The sequence below is a fragment of the Rhinoraja longicauda genome, chromosome 33 (assembly GCF_053455715.1).
Source record: "Rhinoraja longicauda isolate Sanriku21f chromosome 33, sRhiLon1.1, whole genome shotgun sequence".
NCBI classification, from domain to species: domain Eukaryota; kingdom Metazoa; phylum Chordata; class Chondrichthyes; order Rajiformes; family Arhynchobatidae; genus Rhinoraja; species Rhinoraja longicauda.
In genome coordinates this window covers 1,238,094-1,253,689 of record NC_135985.1, presented here as the reverse complement: position 1 = coordinate 1,253,689, position 15,596 = coordinate 1,238,094, and the positions used below count along the sequence as shown (strand labels likewise).

Genomic DNA, 15,596 nt, shown 5'->3' with positions numbered 1-15,596 from the left:
CAGCTGTTGGCCTGGGTATGGGGGGATTATTGATGGGCGTTGAGGGGAGAGTAACACAACTCCCCAGTGATGTTGCTGATGCTGTATTGCGTTACACGCCATGCCCTGCCTCACACTTTTCTGGGAAAAGTGATGTGATCCTGCTCCCACCTGATGAGCCCTTGGCCTTCCAGCAGCAGTGAGGTCTCCATCCTGATGTGATTCCACTGCAGCTCCATCATTCCACAGCCAGAGAAACCGTAAGGGGGGTGTTTATAATATTACAGTATTGGACGCAAAAACCTACTGATCGTGCATCAAATTGATGCCAACTTTTTAATCTGTCATCAGTGTGTGCCTTTACATGACGATCATCCATTACCACAGACTTGCTCAAAGCAACATAGTACACCAAGCCTCATTTTATTTCTGAAAATACTGCAATTTTAGCCTTGGCGTTTGAGTGACTAGTCTGCCGAGACAGAATTGGTTCAAATTACCACAGACTTCCAGGAGAAACTGGGATATGGCACAGGATCTGGTTCAAAATAAACGCTCTAATGTCCCCAAATGTTGAGGGGCTGTGGCGGTGGTGGAATGGAAACGCGTTCACCACTAACACACTCGAGGAAAACATATTAACGAGGATAATAAAGGGGTGAAAGATTGCTTGTTGACTGGTTTTAGTTTAGTTTACAGATACAGAGCGAGAAAACAGGCCCTTCGGCCCACCTAGTCCGCACTGACCAGCGATCCCCACACACTAACACTATCCTGCACACACTAGGGTCAATTTGCACTTATACCAAGCCAATTAACCTACAAACCTGCACGTCTTTGGAGTGTGGGAGGAAACCGAAGATCTCGGAGAAAACCCACGCAGGTCACGGGGAGAACGTACAAACTCCGTACAGACAGCGCCCGTAGTCGGGATCCAGCGCTGTAAGGCAGCAACTCTACCTGAGCGCCACCGTGCCGCCCATATTCCACCGTTCCATATTCTTATTCCATCATTCATCAACATTTGCTTCCTGAATACTCCCTGACTCCTTTTGGACCAACTCATCCTGTAACTTTTACACCTCCACATTTTACGAGTCCCAAAACTATGATGCTTCAGTGCAGCTTTTGCTATTCAACAATAAATCTCTGTCCAAACACACAAAAACTCTCCATTTAAAATCATTAATTGATTGTAATGCATTCCAGATTCCCGTTTAGTTTAGTGATACACAGGGAACAGGCCCTTCGGTCCACTGAGTCCATGCTGAGCATCGATCACCCGTTCACACTAGTTCTGTGTTATCCCATCCTACACACTAGGGACGATTTACTGAAGCCAATTCACCTGCAGACCTCAACATCTTTGGAGTGTGGGAGGAAACCAAAGATCTCGGAGAAAACCCGCACAGGTCACGGGGAGAACGTGCAAACTCCGTACAGACAGCGCCCGTAGTCGGGATGGAACCCGGGTCTCGGGCGCCGTGAGGCAACAGCTCTACCCGCTGTGCCACCGTGCCGACCTATATTTACATTTAATGTTCCGTAACAAATGTCAGGATATTTGCATTTTGTGGGCGGGGGAGTGTTTGAGCATGTTTAAATGGTGGCAACTCTGTACTCTTTGTTTCTGTGACAGTGCTCGGGCCGCTGTGTGGGGGATAAGGTCGCTGTCCAGCATCGACAAGTTGCATGTCGTTATACAAATGGAACTTCAGCTGCAAAGTCCACCTGTGAGAAAACAGAGAGGTATTGGGACTGCCACGCACTTCACAGACTGCCACACACTGCCTGGTGATCATCATCGTGACAACATTGTTCATTACATTCCAATGATGCTGAATGATTGGAGATTAAAATCTCAAGTGGGATATGGGCCAAACGCAAGCAGGTGGGGCTAGTGTAGCTGGGACATGTTGGCCGGTATGGGCAAGTTGGGCTGAAGGGCCTGCTTCCACTCTATGACTCTATTAACAATTCAACATCGGTGAAGCAGAAACTATTTGTCAAGTGTGTGTTTAGTATGCCACTGATATGGGTTTTGAATTACCTGAAATATTTTCCTTTAAGTTATATAAAGGATATCAACATTTAGGGTCATAGAGTGATATAGCTCAGAAACAGGTTGCCTAGCCCAACTTGCCCACACCGACCAATATGCCCCAGCTACACTAGTCCCACCTGCCCACGTTTGGACCATATCCCTCTAAATCCTGTCCCATCCACCTATCTGTCCAAATGTCTTTTAAATGTTGTGATAGTCCCAGCCTCAACTACCTCCTCGGGCAGCTCGTTCCACACACCCACCACCCTTTGTGCGAAAACGTTGCCCCTCAGGTTCCTATCTTTCCCCCCTCACCTTAACCTATAATGATAATTATTTGGAATTAGACGTATCCTAAAAATTAAGTACAAACAATTTTGACGTGTACTAAGTCAAGTACTGTAAATAATGAGTTTTAAGTCTCGGCGATAAGCTAACGGTTGTTCTGGCTGTGTCTAACACATGCTGGTGAGTTCACACTCTGGTTTAGTGGTCAGTATCAGGGCCATGGATTCACCATGAATGAGTACATCGTATCTACAGGCCCCTCGTGTTTTACGCCTGTTTGATTTATGCGTTTTTGAAATAATGTGCATGATCTTTGAATACCAAGGTCTGATTCACACCCTGGTATATTGGGAATAACTCGCTCAAACCTACACCTAGTAGCGTCATCCAAATATGTTGAATTTATGCATTTCTGAATTGCGCGTTGCTTTTCATGAATGTGACCCTGTGTAAAGTGCGAGGTATTTATACCTGTATTGTATTTGTACAAATTTGTGGTACTTCCAGTCAGAAATTTTGGTCAGAAATCGGTCTTGGGCTTCTTCACTTTATGGTAAACAAATAAGTGGGATTATTTTCTAATGGAAGGGGGAAAGCCCAGGAATATGAAAGGTCTCGGCCCGAAACGTCACCCATTCAACTCTCTCCCGAGATGCTGCCTGTCCCGCTGAGTTACGCCAGCACTTTGTGTAAGCCCAAGAATATTCCCACTAAGGATTGTGCTGGTGTGTAAGGATCATATTCTATGCCTCTGTCCATTTTCCTTTTGTAAACTTCACAAAGGACAGACCTTCGTAAGAAATTGCAGTGAATAGTGGACGTAGCCCAGACCATCACACAAACCAACCTCCCTTCCACTGACTCCATCTACACCTCACGCTGCTACGGCAAGGCCAGCAGCATCATCAAGGACCAGTCGCACCCTGGCCACTCCCTCTTCTCCCCTCTCCCATTGGTGCAAACGGTATAGAAGTGTGAAAACGCACACCTCCAGATTCAGGGACAGTTTCTTCCCAGTTGTTATCAGGCAACTGAACCATCCTACCACAACCAGAGAGCAGTGCTGAACTACTATCTACCTCTTCTGTGACCCTCGGACTATCCTCTACCGGACTTTGCTAGCTTTACCTTGCACCAAACGTTAATCCCTTTTCATATATCGATGCGCTGTAAATGGCTCGATTGTAATAGAAACATAGAAAATATGTGCAGCAGTAGGCCATTCGGCCCTTCGAGCCAGCACCTCCATTCAATATGTTCATGGCTGATCATCCAAAACCGTTCCTGCTTTCTCCCCAGATCCCTTGATTCCGTTAGCCGTACGAGCGATATCTAACTCTCTCTTGGAAACAACCAGTTAATTGGCCCCTACTGGCACTTTTGCAGAGAAGTCCACAGATTCACAACTCTGAGTGAAAATGTTTCCTCATCTCAGTCCCAAATGGCCGACCCCATATCCTTAAACCGTGACCCCTGGTTCTGCCCCAACATCGGGAATCATGCATTGTCTTTGTGCTGACAAACAGCTTTTCACTGCACCTCGGTACACGTGACAATAGACTCAACTGAACTGAGCTTCCAAACCATCGCTTGCCTTTGTCCACTGCTGCTGCAGTAACAGTGTTTATCACCCCCAGGCCAGCGTCAGCCAGACGGTGTACGTCGGAGAGGTGCGATGTGCACTGGAGAGCGGGCCCGTGGAGGCAGTGCGCGGCCACGTGCGGCAGCGGTTTCCAGTCCCGGAGGGTCGCCTGTGTCCACAACAAGCACCACAGGGCTGTGCCAAACCAGCACTGTGGGTGGCAACAACGTCCCATCACATGGCAGCATTGCAACCTCACCACCTGTGACAGTGAGTAGTCTTACCCTGCAACACAAATACAACAGGCGGCACGGTGGCGCAGCGGGTAGAGCTGCTGCCTAACAGCGCCAGAGATCCCGGTTTGATCCTGACCACGGGCGCTGTCTGTACGGAGTTTGTACGTTCTCCCCGTGACCTGCGTGGGTTTTCTCCGGGTGCTCCGGTTTCCTCCCACACTCCAAAGACGTGCAGGTTTGTAGGTTAATTGGCTTCTGTAAATTGCCCCTAGTGTGTAGGATAGAACTAGTGGTGCAGCGGTAGAGTTGCTGCCTTACAGCGAACCACGTGGGTTTTCTCCGGGTGCTTCGGTTTCCTCCCACTCCAAAGACGTACAGGTTTGTAGGTTAATTGGCTTGGTAAATGTTAAAATTGTCCCTAGTGTGTGTAGGATAGTGTTAGTGTGCGGGGATCGCTGATCGGCACGGACCCGGTGGGCTGAAGGGCCTGTTTCCGCGCTGTACCTCTAGATTTAAAAAAAGTATATGGGTGATCGCTGGTTGGCACGGACTCGGTCAGCCAGAGGTTCTGTTGCCACGTTGTATCTCCAAATTAAACGAAACAATAGGAAGTTTATCTTCAAATATTGTGCAGGAAGAAATTTCAAATTCTTTCGGAGGGATTTCTTTAACTGGAGGGCGGTGAATCTGTGGAGGCCAAGTCAATGGGTATCTTTAAAGCAGAGGTTGACAGGTTCCTGATTGGTGCGGGTGTCAGAGGTTATAGGGAGAAGGCGGGAGAATGGGGTCAGGAGGGAGAGATAGATCAGCCATGATTGAATGGCAGAGTAGACTTGATGGGCCGAATGGCCTAAGTCTGCTCCTGTGTCTTACGGCCCACGGCCCCTCTCACTCGCTGGCCCCTCCACTCTCTCCAGCCCCCCTCTCTCTCCCACGGCCCCCCTCTCTCTCCCTCAGCCCCCCTCTCTCTCCCACGGCCCCTCTCACTCGCTTGCTGATCGTCCACTCTCTCCAGCCCCCCTCCCTCTCCCACAGCCCCCCTCTTTCCCACGGCCCCCCTCTCTCACCGACAGCCCCCCTCTCTCTCCCACAGCCCCCCTCTCTCACCGACAGCCCCCCTCTCTCTCCCTCAGCCCCCCTCTCACTAGCCACTGGCCCCTCCACTCTCTCCGCCCCCCTCTCTCCCTGCCCCCCCTCATTCACTGGCCCCTCCACTCTCTGCGGCCCCCTTCCACTCTCTGCGGTCCCCTTCCCTCTCCCATGGCCCCCTTCGCTCGCTCGCTGGCCCCTCCACTCTCTGCGGCCCCCCTCTCTCTCACACGGTCCCCTTCCCTCTCCCATGGCCCCCCTCGCTCGCTCGCTGGCCCCTCCTCTCTCTCCGGCCCCCCTGGCCCGGCCACAGTCTGAGATGCGGATGTGTTGTTTCAGCTGCGGACGGTGGGTGCATGGATACAATGCGTTACTGTGCACTGGTGCAACGCCTGATGCTGTGCCACCTGGACACCTACAAACACAGATGCTGCAAGTCCTGCCGGCTGCTTTAGTGAACACACACCACTGCTTGCTGCATCTGTAGACTGTGGACCAGACCGATGTAAACACAGCTCCCTGTCACTGAACTGAATGCAGTGGAAGCTGGTGTCACCTGATCCCAGAGGAGGTTCCAATTATGTTGTAAATCTGCTTGTACAGAAATGCTGTTCATTGTATCGGTAAAATATGTAGCAGCTGATTCTCAGAGAAAGAACTGCCCACGTGTTGTGCTTTTAGAATCTAACATGGACTTGTTGTGCTAATGTATTCCCCTTGACCAAAGAGAAGTGTTTCGGTGGCATCACAGAGACTGCTGGGCTGTGAATTATTTACTGCAAACTGCAGACAAAACACCTTCTAAAGGTACAGGTCGCCTGTGGTTTCACAACACGGAGTGGAGGCAAGCAGAAACTCCCAATCAGGTGAGTCAGTGATCCCTTATCACTGCCTTCAATCCCAACCTTTGCCATCTGATTTTCCAGATTATGTTTTTATCTGACTTTGCTGCCAAACATGAACATGAGTATAAAGTATTCCGTCATTTAGATTTTTAACTTGTGGACAGGTGTAATGACACCTACTTTATCCCAAGCAAGGCCTATTTGCAAACTCTACCCCATGTTCCCCTCTCTATCCCCTCCCCCTTACCAGTTCTCCCACTAGTCTTCCAGTCTCCGACTACATGCTATGTTTGTCCCGCCCCCTCCCCCGACACCAGTCTGAAGAAGGGTCTTGACTCGAAACGTCACCCATTCCCTCTCTCCTAGATGCTGCCTGACCTGTTGAGTTACTCCAGCATTTTGTGTCTACCTTTGATTTAAAGCAGCATCTGCAGTTTTTTTCCGACCCATATTTACAGTTTAGTTTATTGTCACGTGTACCAAGGTACAGTGAAAAGCTTTTGTGTTGCGTGCTAACCAGTCAGCAAAATGACAATACATGATTACAATCGATCCATTTACAGTGTATAGATACATGATAGTCACTGACAGTGAAGAAAGCCAATGGAATGTTGGCCTTCATAACAAGAGGAGTTGAATATAGGAGCAAAGAGGTCCTTCTGCAGTTGTACAGGGCCCTAGTGAGACCGCACCTGGAATACTGTGTGCAGTTTGGTCTCCAAATTTGAGGAAGGATATTCTTGCTATTGAGGGCGTGCAGCGTAGGTTTACTAGGTTAATTCCCGGAATGGCGGGACTATCATATGTTGAAAGACTGGAACGACTAGGCTTGTATACACTGGAATTTAGAAGGATGAGAGGAGATCTTATCGAAACGTATAAGATTATTAAGGGGTTGGACACGTTAGAGGCAGGAAACATGGTCCCAATGTTGGGGGAGTCCAGAACAAGGGGCCACAGTTTAAGGGGTAGGCCATTTAGAACTGAGATGAGGAAAATCTTTTTCAGTCAGAGAGTTGTGAATCTGTGGAATTCTTTGCCTCAGAAGGCAGTGGAGGCCAATTCTCTGAATGCATTCGAGAGAGAGCTAGATAGAGCTCTTAAGGATAGCGGAGTCAGGGGGTATGGGGAGAAGGCAGGAACGGGGTACTGATTGAGAATGATCAGCCATGATCACATTGAATGGCGGTGCTGGCTCGAAGGGCCGAATGGCCTCCTCCTGCACCTATTGTCTATTGTTAAGGGAATAACGTTTAGTGCAAGGTAAAGCCAGCAAAGTCCAATCAAGGATAATGCAAGGGTCTACAATGTGGAAGATAGTAGTTCAGCACTGCTCTCTGAGTGAAGGAAATGCAGGCAGTGGTTGAGGTGTTACAAGCCAACCCAGCCTATGCTGCCTTACAAGTATTAGTTCATAAGTTCTAGGCCATTCAGCCCATCAAGTCTACTCCACCATTCAATCACGGCTGATCTATCTCTCCCTCCTAACTCCATTCCCCTGCCTTCCCTGACAGCGGTGACAGCCATATTAATCAATAGTAGAGTTAGCAGATCAGCAAGAATTAGCAGAGTGAATACATTAGATCTACTTTATTGAACTTAATTATAAAATGATAAAAATTCAGCTGCAGGTAAACTGTGTTTGTGGGAAAATATTGTCAGGGCAATCTCACTGATCACCCTTTGGTTTTTAATGCAACAGAGTTATCGAGTTGTACAGCGTGGAAACATGCCCTTCATCCAACACATCCATGAACACAAAAGGACGCAGAGTGCTGGAGTAACTGGGCAGGTCAGGCAGCATCTCTGGAGAATGCATCAGAGATGCTCCACAGATGCTGTCTGACCCGCTGAGTTATTCCAGAACTTTGTGTCCTTAATCACCCCATCATCAATTGGTGTGTGGTCCTGACCTCCCATCTACCTCATTGGGGCCCTTGGTCTATCTTTCATCGAACTTTATTGGACATTATCTTGCACGAAACGTTATTCCCTTTATCCTGTATTTGTACACTGTGGACGGCTCGATTGTAACCATGTCTTTCTGTTGGCTGGATAGCAAGCAAGAACAAGCTTTTCACTGTAGGTGCCAATAATAAACTAATCTAAATGAGAACTAAGCTTAATTGTTGCTCTTTTAAACCAAAATTAGCGTTGAGAATTGATGCTTCAACTTTACAATGGCAGGTAATGCATTCACTTCACAGACTGATGTCAGGCTGAATCCAAATGTGCTAGAATGCTGTGTCAGCACATTTTTTAAACCAATTTCGTCCTGCCTCTGTACCTGACATTTCCAGTGCAGCAGTGATATTGCGATTAAAAGCGATTTGATTTCACTGATTATAAAACCCATGTAAAAACTAAGAAAAGTTTAATATTTACATAGTGTTTGAAAAAGCAATAAGTGCTGTACAGTGGATTGATTGAACACAGCTATTTCTTTTAGTGATATCATTCAGAGGTCACTTGGAAAGAAATAGTGTAATTCTAAACATTGAACTTGCATTTGGAGCTGGTCACATGAAACTTCTCCCCTCAAAATAACAAGAAAGCTGGTTTCTTGTGACTTCTCGATGAGTAATGAACTTACATAAAAGCTCAGCTTACGCTTATTTATAACGTGTGAGCTCAGCGCAGAGCCGTTTCATTCCGTTTACTTCAATTTCATCTAATTTCATTCTCAAAATGTTGTTCCTTCGCCCTGAAGCCAAGGAGACGGTCCATTAAACACGGTCCATTAACCATGGCCCATTGGACAGACTAGATGCAGGAAAAATGTTCCCAATGTTGGTGGAGTCCAGAACCAGGGGTCACACAGTTTAAGAATAAGGGGTAGGCCATTTAGGACTGAGATGAGGAAAAACATTTTCACCTAGAGAGTTGTGAATCTGTGGAATTCTCTGCCACAGAAGGCAGTGGAAGCCGATTCACTGAATGTATTCAAGAGAGAGCTAGATTTAACTCTTAGGGCTAACGGAATCAAGGGATATGGGGAGAAAGCAGGAACGGGATACTGATTATGGATGATCAGCCATGATCACATTGAATGGCGATGTTGGATCGAAGGGCCAAATGGCCTCCTCCTGCACCTGTTTAGTATGTTTCTACATTTGTAAACCCTGTTCTCCAGCACTCACTATACCTGCACTGGAGAGTCAGGCACAGCAAGTGACTCTCTAGATCTGGGTTTAGTTATATGTTTTTGTTATTAGTTTAGAGATACAGCGCGGAAACTGGCCTTGCAGCCCACTGTCCACACAGACCACTGGTCACCCATGCACTTTCACCATCAGGGACAATTTACCTTTGTTTTCCTGAAGCCAGTAAACCTACAAATCTGCACGTCTTTAGAGTGTGGGAGGAAACTGGAGCACCCGGAGAAAACCCACACGGTCGCAGGGAGAAGGTACAAACTGTGATGGAAGGCAAAATAAGTTCAATCTTCTTCCCTACTTTGTTCTCCCGCGGTCGGGGGCCTCGAGCCTTCTGTTGACGGGATGATCTTGACTTCCATAGCCGACGGTCAAGCCGTCTGCATTGGGGTGACTAAGCTACCGCGTCGGGGAGATATCAGCTCCCCATGCCTGGCGATCGGACTCCCGAGTCAGGACTGGTCGAACCACCTGCGGCTTGGAGCTTCCCGACATCAGTCTCTACCCGAGACCACGAGTTCCTCAATGGTGAAATCCGCACGCCATGGTTGGAGCGTCGATCCCAGGCCAGGGATGGCAGGCTTCGTTGGTAAGTCCATGGCCCTGCGGTGGGGCTCAAAGTCAGTCCCGGGCAAGACCGCCAGCTCCACGATGTTAGGCCACAGAGCGACCGGAGATACGATCCGCAAAACAATCGCATCTCCGGCAAGGTCAGAGATTGAAAAAAAAAATCCCCCCTCCCCCCACATAAAACAAACCAGATAACACTAACACTATTCTTGCCATAGAGGGAGTACAGAGAAGGTTCACCAGATTGATTCCTGGGATGGCAGGACTTTCATATGAAGAAAGACTGGATAGACTTGGCTTGTACTCGCTGGAATTTAGAAGATTGAGGGGGGATCTTATAGAAACTTACAAAATTCTTAAGGGGTTGGACAGGCTAGATGCAGGAAGATTGTTCCCGATGTTGGGGAAATCCAGAACAAGGGGTCACAGTTTAAGGATAAGGGGGAAGTCTTTTAGGACCAAGATGAGAACTTTTTTTTCACACAGAGAGTGGTGAATCTGTGGAATTCTCTGCCACAGAAGGTAGTTGAGGCCAGTTCATTGGCTATATTTAAGAGGGAGTTAGATGTGGCCCTTGTGGCTAAAGGGATCAGGAGGTATGGAGAGAAGGCAGGTACGGGATACTGAGTTGGATGATCAGCCATGATCATATTGAATGGCGGTGCAGGCTCGAAGGGCCGAATGGCCTACTCCAGCACCTACTTTCTATGTTTCTAACATACTCTTTAACACATACTTAAAATAACAAAACAGAAGAAAGGACAGGCAGATTGTTGGCGAGGCTGCCATTGCCGGTGCCACCTGGTGGGCTGAGTGGGAGGTGTGCAGGTAACAGTGATATGGATCACATGTAGGCAGAAGAGATGAGTGTACTTTGGCATCATGCTCAGCATGGAGCGAAGGGCCTGTGCTGTACTGTTCCATGGTCTGTCTCGACAGTATTTGTTGCTATTCTTCTTATCTAAGCATGTATCTGAGTAAACTGATATCAGTTAAAAATATATTCCAACTTTATGTTCCATATTTCAAACTACCCTTACCAGCCCTTGTGTTTCCATCAAAGAATGACTAATGCATAGTCTTCTGAGATTTATTACAACTCATGTTTGGCTGCAATTAAGATGACAGAATATTTTCCTGATCCGTTAAATCAAATGTGAAATGCAAATTGCAATATAAAATAGCAGCAAAATAAATATTTCTGCATCCAGATTTCTCTAAATCTCTGAATAGCTGTAAATGGGTTAAAAATACGAAGCAGATATCAGCACTGTCGCCCCAATGCATATTATCAATAACTCGTGCTGTGGGCCTTACAAGATTTCATTGATTTAATAATAAAAATTTATGTTGAGATTTTTTTAATGTGACTCAAATTATCCTTGCATTCTTTCTTAATGTTAAACAATAGTCAAGGATCCAAAAATATACTGCTGCGTTTTATATTTGGTGAACAGCATCACGATGCAGTGATTTTCAATCACCTTTCTTTACTGAAGGGAATAAAGGTAAAAGGTGAAACAATTCCTTGATAGTGACTAAGTAGCAAGGAACTGGCAGATGCCGGTTTAAACCGAAGTGAGACACAAAAAGCTGGAGTAACTCAGCGGGTCAGACAGCATCTCTGGAGGGAAAAGGAATAGGTGACGTTTTGGGCGAGACCAGTCTTCCTTTTCTCCAGAGATGCTGTCTGACCCGCTGAGTTACTCCAGCTTTTTGTGTCTATCCTCGACAGTAACTGTTGAATCAATCTAAGCCATTGTTTCGTTGCCAATTTCCAGAATAAATGCAATTATTAATAAATTTATGGAAAATATGTGCAGAGAAATATAAACTAATCTAGCAAATGTATGTCACTTAAATAATTGTGTTGTGTATTATATTTAAATTGAACTTTATAAATTAGAAAATAGTACAATAAGTTTGCCGAACCTCAGTTGGTAAATAATTGAATGAGTGTTCGGGAAGAAGGCTTTTATTTGAGGATAAATAACAGTATTATAGGCAGTGAAAATACTTACCATTTGTTCATATTTGTGCATTATGTATGTTTGTGTATACAGCTGTTTTAAGTTGGTCGTTTCCCAGATTGGGATACTGGGCACTGGGGAAAAACCCCATCATTTTACTTTCTCCAAATCAATAATGCCTCTTGACCCTTTTAAAGAAGGTTGTGCATAAATTAAACAAAAATAATTGTAACATAGTACTTGTACATATTAATTTTTCTGTTATGAAGTGCAATACTGAATACTGTACATTGTGTGTTATAAAGAACATTTTTGTTGGGACTTATTTTTGACTACCATAGCTTTTCTTCCAAATTGCTTTTCACTTCCTATTTAACGTTAAAATGCTCGTAGCTATGTTAGGCACTTATCAAATCTGTCTCTTTTATTCAGACATAGAAATGCACGTTACTCGGTAATGAAATTATCCTGAGGAATTACCTGAGGCAGTGCTACATGCAAGGGGCATCTACAGTGCTACCCATTGCCACACCGTGGTCATTAACGCTTTAAAATCAGGCATCAAACAGTAAGGTGATCTGGTTCATGTGTTTAGCACCAAGGCCACGTGTCTTGCTATTGAGGGAGTGCAGCGTAGGTTCACCAGGTTAATTCCCGGGATGGTGGGACTGACATATGATGAAAGAATGGATCGACTGGGCTTGACTTCACTGGAATTTAGAAGGATGAGAGGGGATCCTACAATAACATATAAAATTCTTATGGGATTGGACAGGCTAGATGCAGGAAAAATGTCCCTGATGTTGGGGGAGTGCAGAACCAGGGGCCACAGTTTAAGAATAAGGGGTAGGGCCATTTAGGACTGAGATGAGGAAAAACTTTTTCACTCAGAGAGTTATGAATCTGTGGAATTCCCTGCCACAGAAGGCAGTGGAGGCCAATTCATTGGATGTATTCAAGAGAGAGTTAGATTTAGCTCTTGGGGCTAACGGAATCAAGGGATATGGGGAGGAAGCAGGAACGGGGTACTGATTGTGGATGATCAGCCATGATGACCAGAATGGTGGTGCTGGCTCGAAGGGCCAAAAGGCCTACTCCTGCAACTAATTTCTATATTTCTTTGCTCTGTAATTTCATGCAAGGTCTGCCAAGGCCTGCTGGATCTCCCGGTTGCTAACCATTTTAACTCTCTCTCCCATTCCCACACTGACCTTCCTGTCCTGGGCCTCCTCCATTGGCAGAGTGAGGCCCAGCGCAAACTGGAGGAACAGCACCAGTAGCTGACAAACCAGTGGCATGAACATTGAACTCTCCAACTTTAGGTAAATTCCCATTACTCCCTCCTCCCCTTTCTGTGCCATGCCGCACATTTACTGGACTTACCAGAATAACATTCCCACCCAAGGCTTTGAACACTGTCAATGGATACGACGTTGTCCCAGTGATTTGAATGTTGTACTGAGACTGGGGGAGAGGGAAGGTGTCAACAACTGGGACCGGGCATCTCCTGGGTAGGCCTCATGATGTCCACCAGGCCACGTGTTGGAGATTGAGATGAAGGATGTTGCGCGAGGAGAGGGAGGGATGGGTGAGGTGGGTAAGGCAGTAATGGTGTGAAAGGCCACTGTAGAGTAGAGAGGAATTGGAGGTGAGATGGGGGTGGGAGATTAGTTTGTGCCTCAATCAATCAATAGATTGGACTGAGCGGAGGGTGGGGATTGGAGGAAGAGGAAGGTTGATAGTGGAGGCAGAGGTTCCTGGTAATAAATGTGGGTGATGCTGCAGGAGCTGTGAAGACCAGGAGTTCCAAACCATGGCCTCTGGGCATCGTGGACTCATTTCTCCTGCAATGCTTCCTGTGAGTTTCTAATGTCACAAGTGAGCCAGTAATGGCCCTGTTCATTTGTACGGTGCCAAAATAAATATGCAATGAAACTTCTGGTCCAATTTATTTTTCTAGTTTCTTGTTCATTCCCTACCATGTTTTTATCCAGGCCTTTCACTGTTTGACCAAGTTCATGTCGACCATCAAGCAACCATTTGCACTGATCCGACACGGATCCCATTTTATTCTCTCCACATTCCCTTCAATTCCCCAAAGATTCTCTCCCTCATTTAAACCTCAGGGGCAATTTACAAAACCTACCAACCCAGTAGAAACAAGGAACCGCAGATGCTGGTTTACCAAGGAAAGACCCAAAATGCTGGAGTAACTCAGCAGGTCAGGCAGCATCCCTCGAGAGTATGGATAGATGATGTTTCGGGTCAGGACCCTCCTTCATACTGATGAAGGGGCTTCACCCGAAACGTCGCCCAGAATCAGTCTGAAATAGGCTCCCGACCTGAAACGTCACCTATCTATGTTCTCCAGAGATGCTGCCTGACCCGCTGAGTTACTCCAGCACTCAGTGAAACGTCACCTATCCATGTTCTCCAGAGATGCTGCCTGACCCGCTGAATTACTCCAGCACTCTGTGAAACGTCACCTATCCATGTTCTCCACAGATGCTGCCTGACCCGCTGAGTTACTCCAGCACTCTGTGAAACGTCACCTATCCATGTTCTCCACAGATGCTGCCTGACCCACTGAGTTACTCCAGCACTCTGTGTCTAACCTGCCAACCCATGCGTCTTTAGCATGTGAAGGGAAACCAGAGACCACAGAGCAGTCACCTGGAGAGCATCTGAACTGAAGATAGCACCAGAGGTGAGGATTGAACCAGGGTCACTGGAGGTGTGAGGCAGCATCTGTACCAGCTGTGCCACTGTGCTGCCCTGCATCGTGGTTTCCTGCAGCAAATGCCTTGGATCTCAAACAGGGCAGAATGTCAGGGCCTCAGAACAGTGGGTTCTCAGCCCACCATGCCCCTTCTCACACAGGAGCTTCCATAAGACATAGTGTGGTCACTTCTACCTGGCACTGCGCTGCCAAGATCATGGATGTTCAGATCCCCTGTATATTACATAACCATAGCTACAGTTATGCCGAATGTTTCCAAAGTTGGTTCTTAGCCTATTGCACTCAGACCTGTCAAATGCAAAGACACAGCACGCTCATAAACTTTGTAACACTATTTTGGACTCTCAAAACAACAATAAACTCACATTTGTATTGAGGATATATAATCATGGAAACAATATTGGTGCTTTGTATGTAATCCAGTTCGTTGTGTGTTTTTTAAATGCAGTCTAATAAACATGATCTTAACCACAGATCTGTAATGTCTAATGAATTCTTGTGCCTGATTTTATTCCTTAAGAAGATGTATTATGAACATGAATGTGTATTGTCATAGAGTCATTGAGTGACACAGTGTGGAAACAGGCCCTTCAGCCCAACTTGCCCACACTGGACAACAATGTCCCAGCTACACTAGTCCCATCTGCCTGCGCATGGTCCATATCCCTCCAAACCTGTCCGATCCATGTACCTGTTAAACTGTTTCTTAAACGATGGGATAGTCCCTGCCTCAACAAGCTCCTCTGGCAGCTTGTTCCATACACCCACCACCCTTTGTATGAAAAAGTTACCTCTCAGATTCCTAGTAAATCTTTTCCCCTTCACCTTGAACCTATGTCCTCTGGTCCTCAATTCTTCTCCTCTGGGCAAGAGACTCTGTGCATCTACCTGATCTATTCCTCTCGTGATTGTGTACACCTCTATATGATCACCCCTCATCCTCCTGCACTCCATGGGAATAGAGACCCAGCCTACTCAACCTCTCTCTATAGCTCACACCCTCTAGTCCTGGCAACATCCTCATAAATCTTTTCTGAACCCTTTCAAGCTTGACAATATGTTTCCTATAACATGGTTTCCTGAACTGAACACAATATT

The 15,596-nt window shown here is 46.5% G+C and overlaps 1 protein-coding gene across 2 annotated transcripts in view; it reads left to right on the top strand.

The window, feature by feature from the left end:
* Positions 1-14,894, top strand: part of adamtsl3 (ADAMTS-like 3) — a 327,965-nt gene extending 313,071 nt beyond the window's left edge. For both annotated transcript variants that reach the window (XM_078427555.1, XM_078427554.1), the window contains 3 exons: positions 1,619-1,728; positions 3,949-4,163; positions 5,558-14,894. In XM_078427555.1, the coding sequence (XP_078283681.1) occupies positions 1,619-1,728; positions 3,949-4,163; positions 5,558-5,673 (441 nt within the window). In that variant the 3' untranslated portion in view covers positions 5,674-14,894. The remainder of the gene's footprint in view (positions 1-1,618; positions 1,729-3,948; positions 4,164-5,557) is intronic.
* Positions 14,895-15,596: the final 702 nt, after the last annotated feature.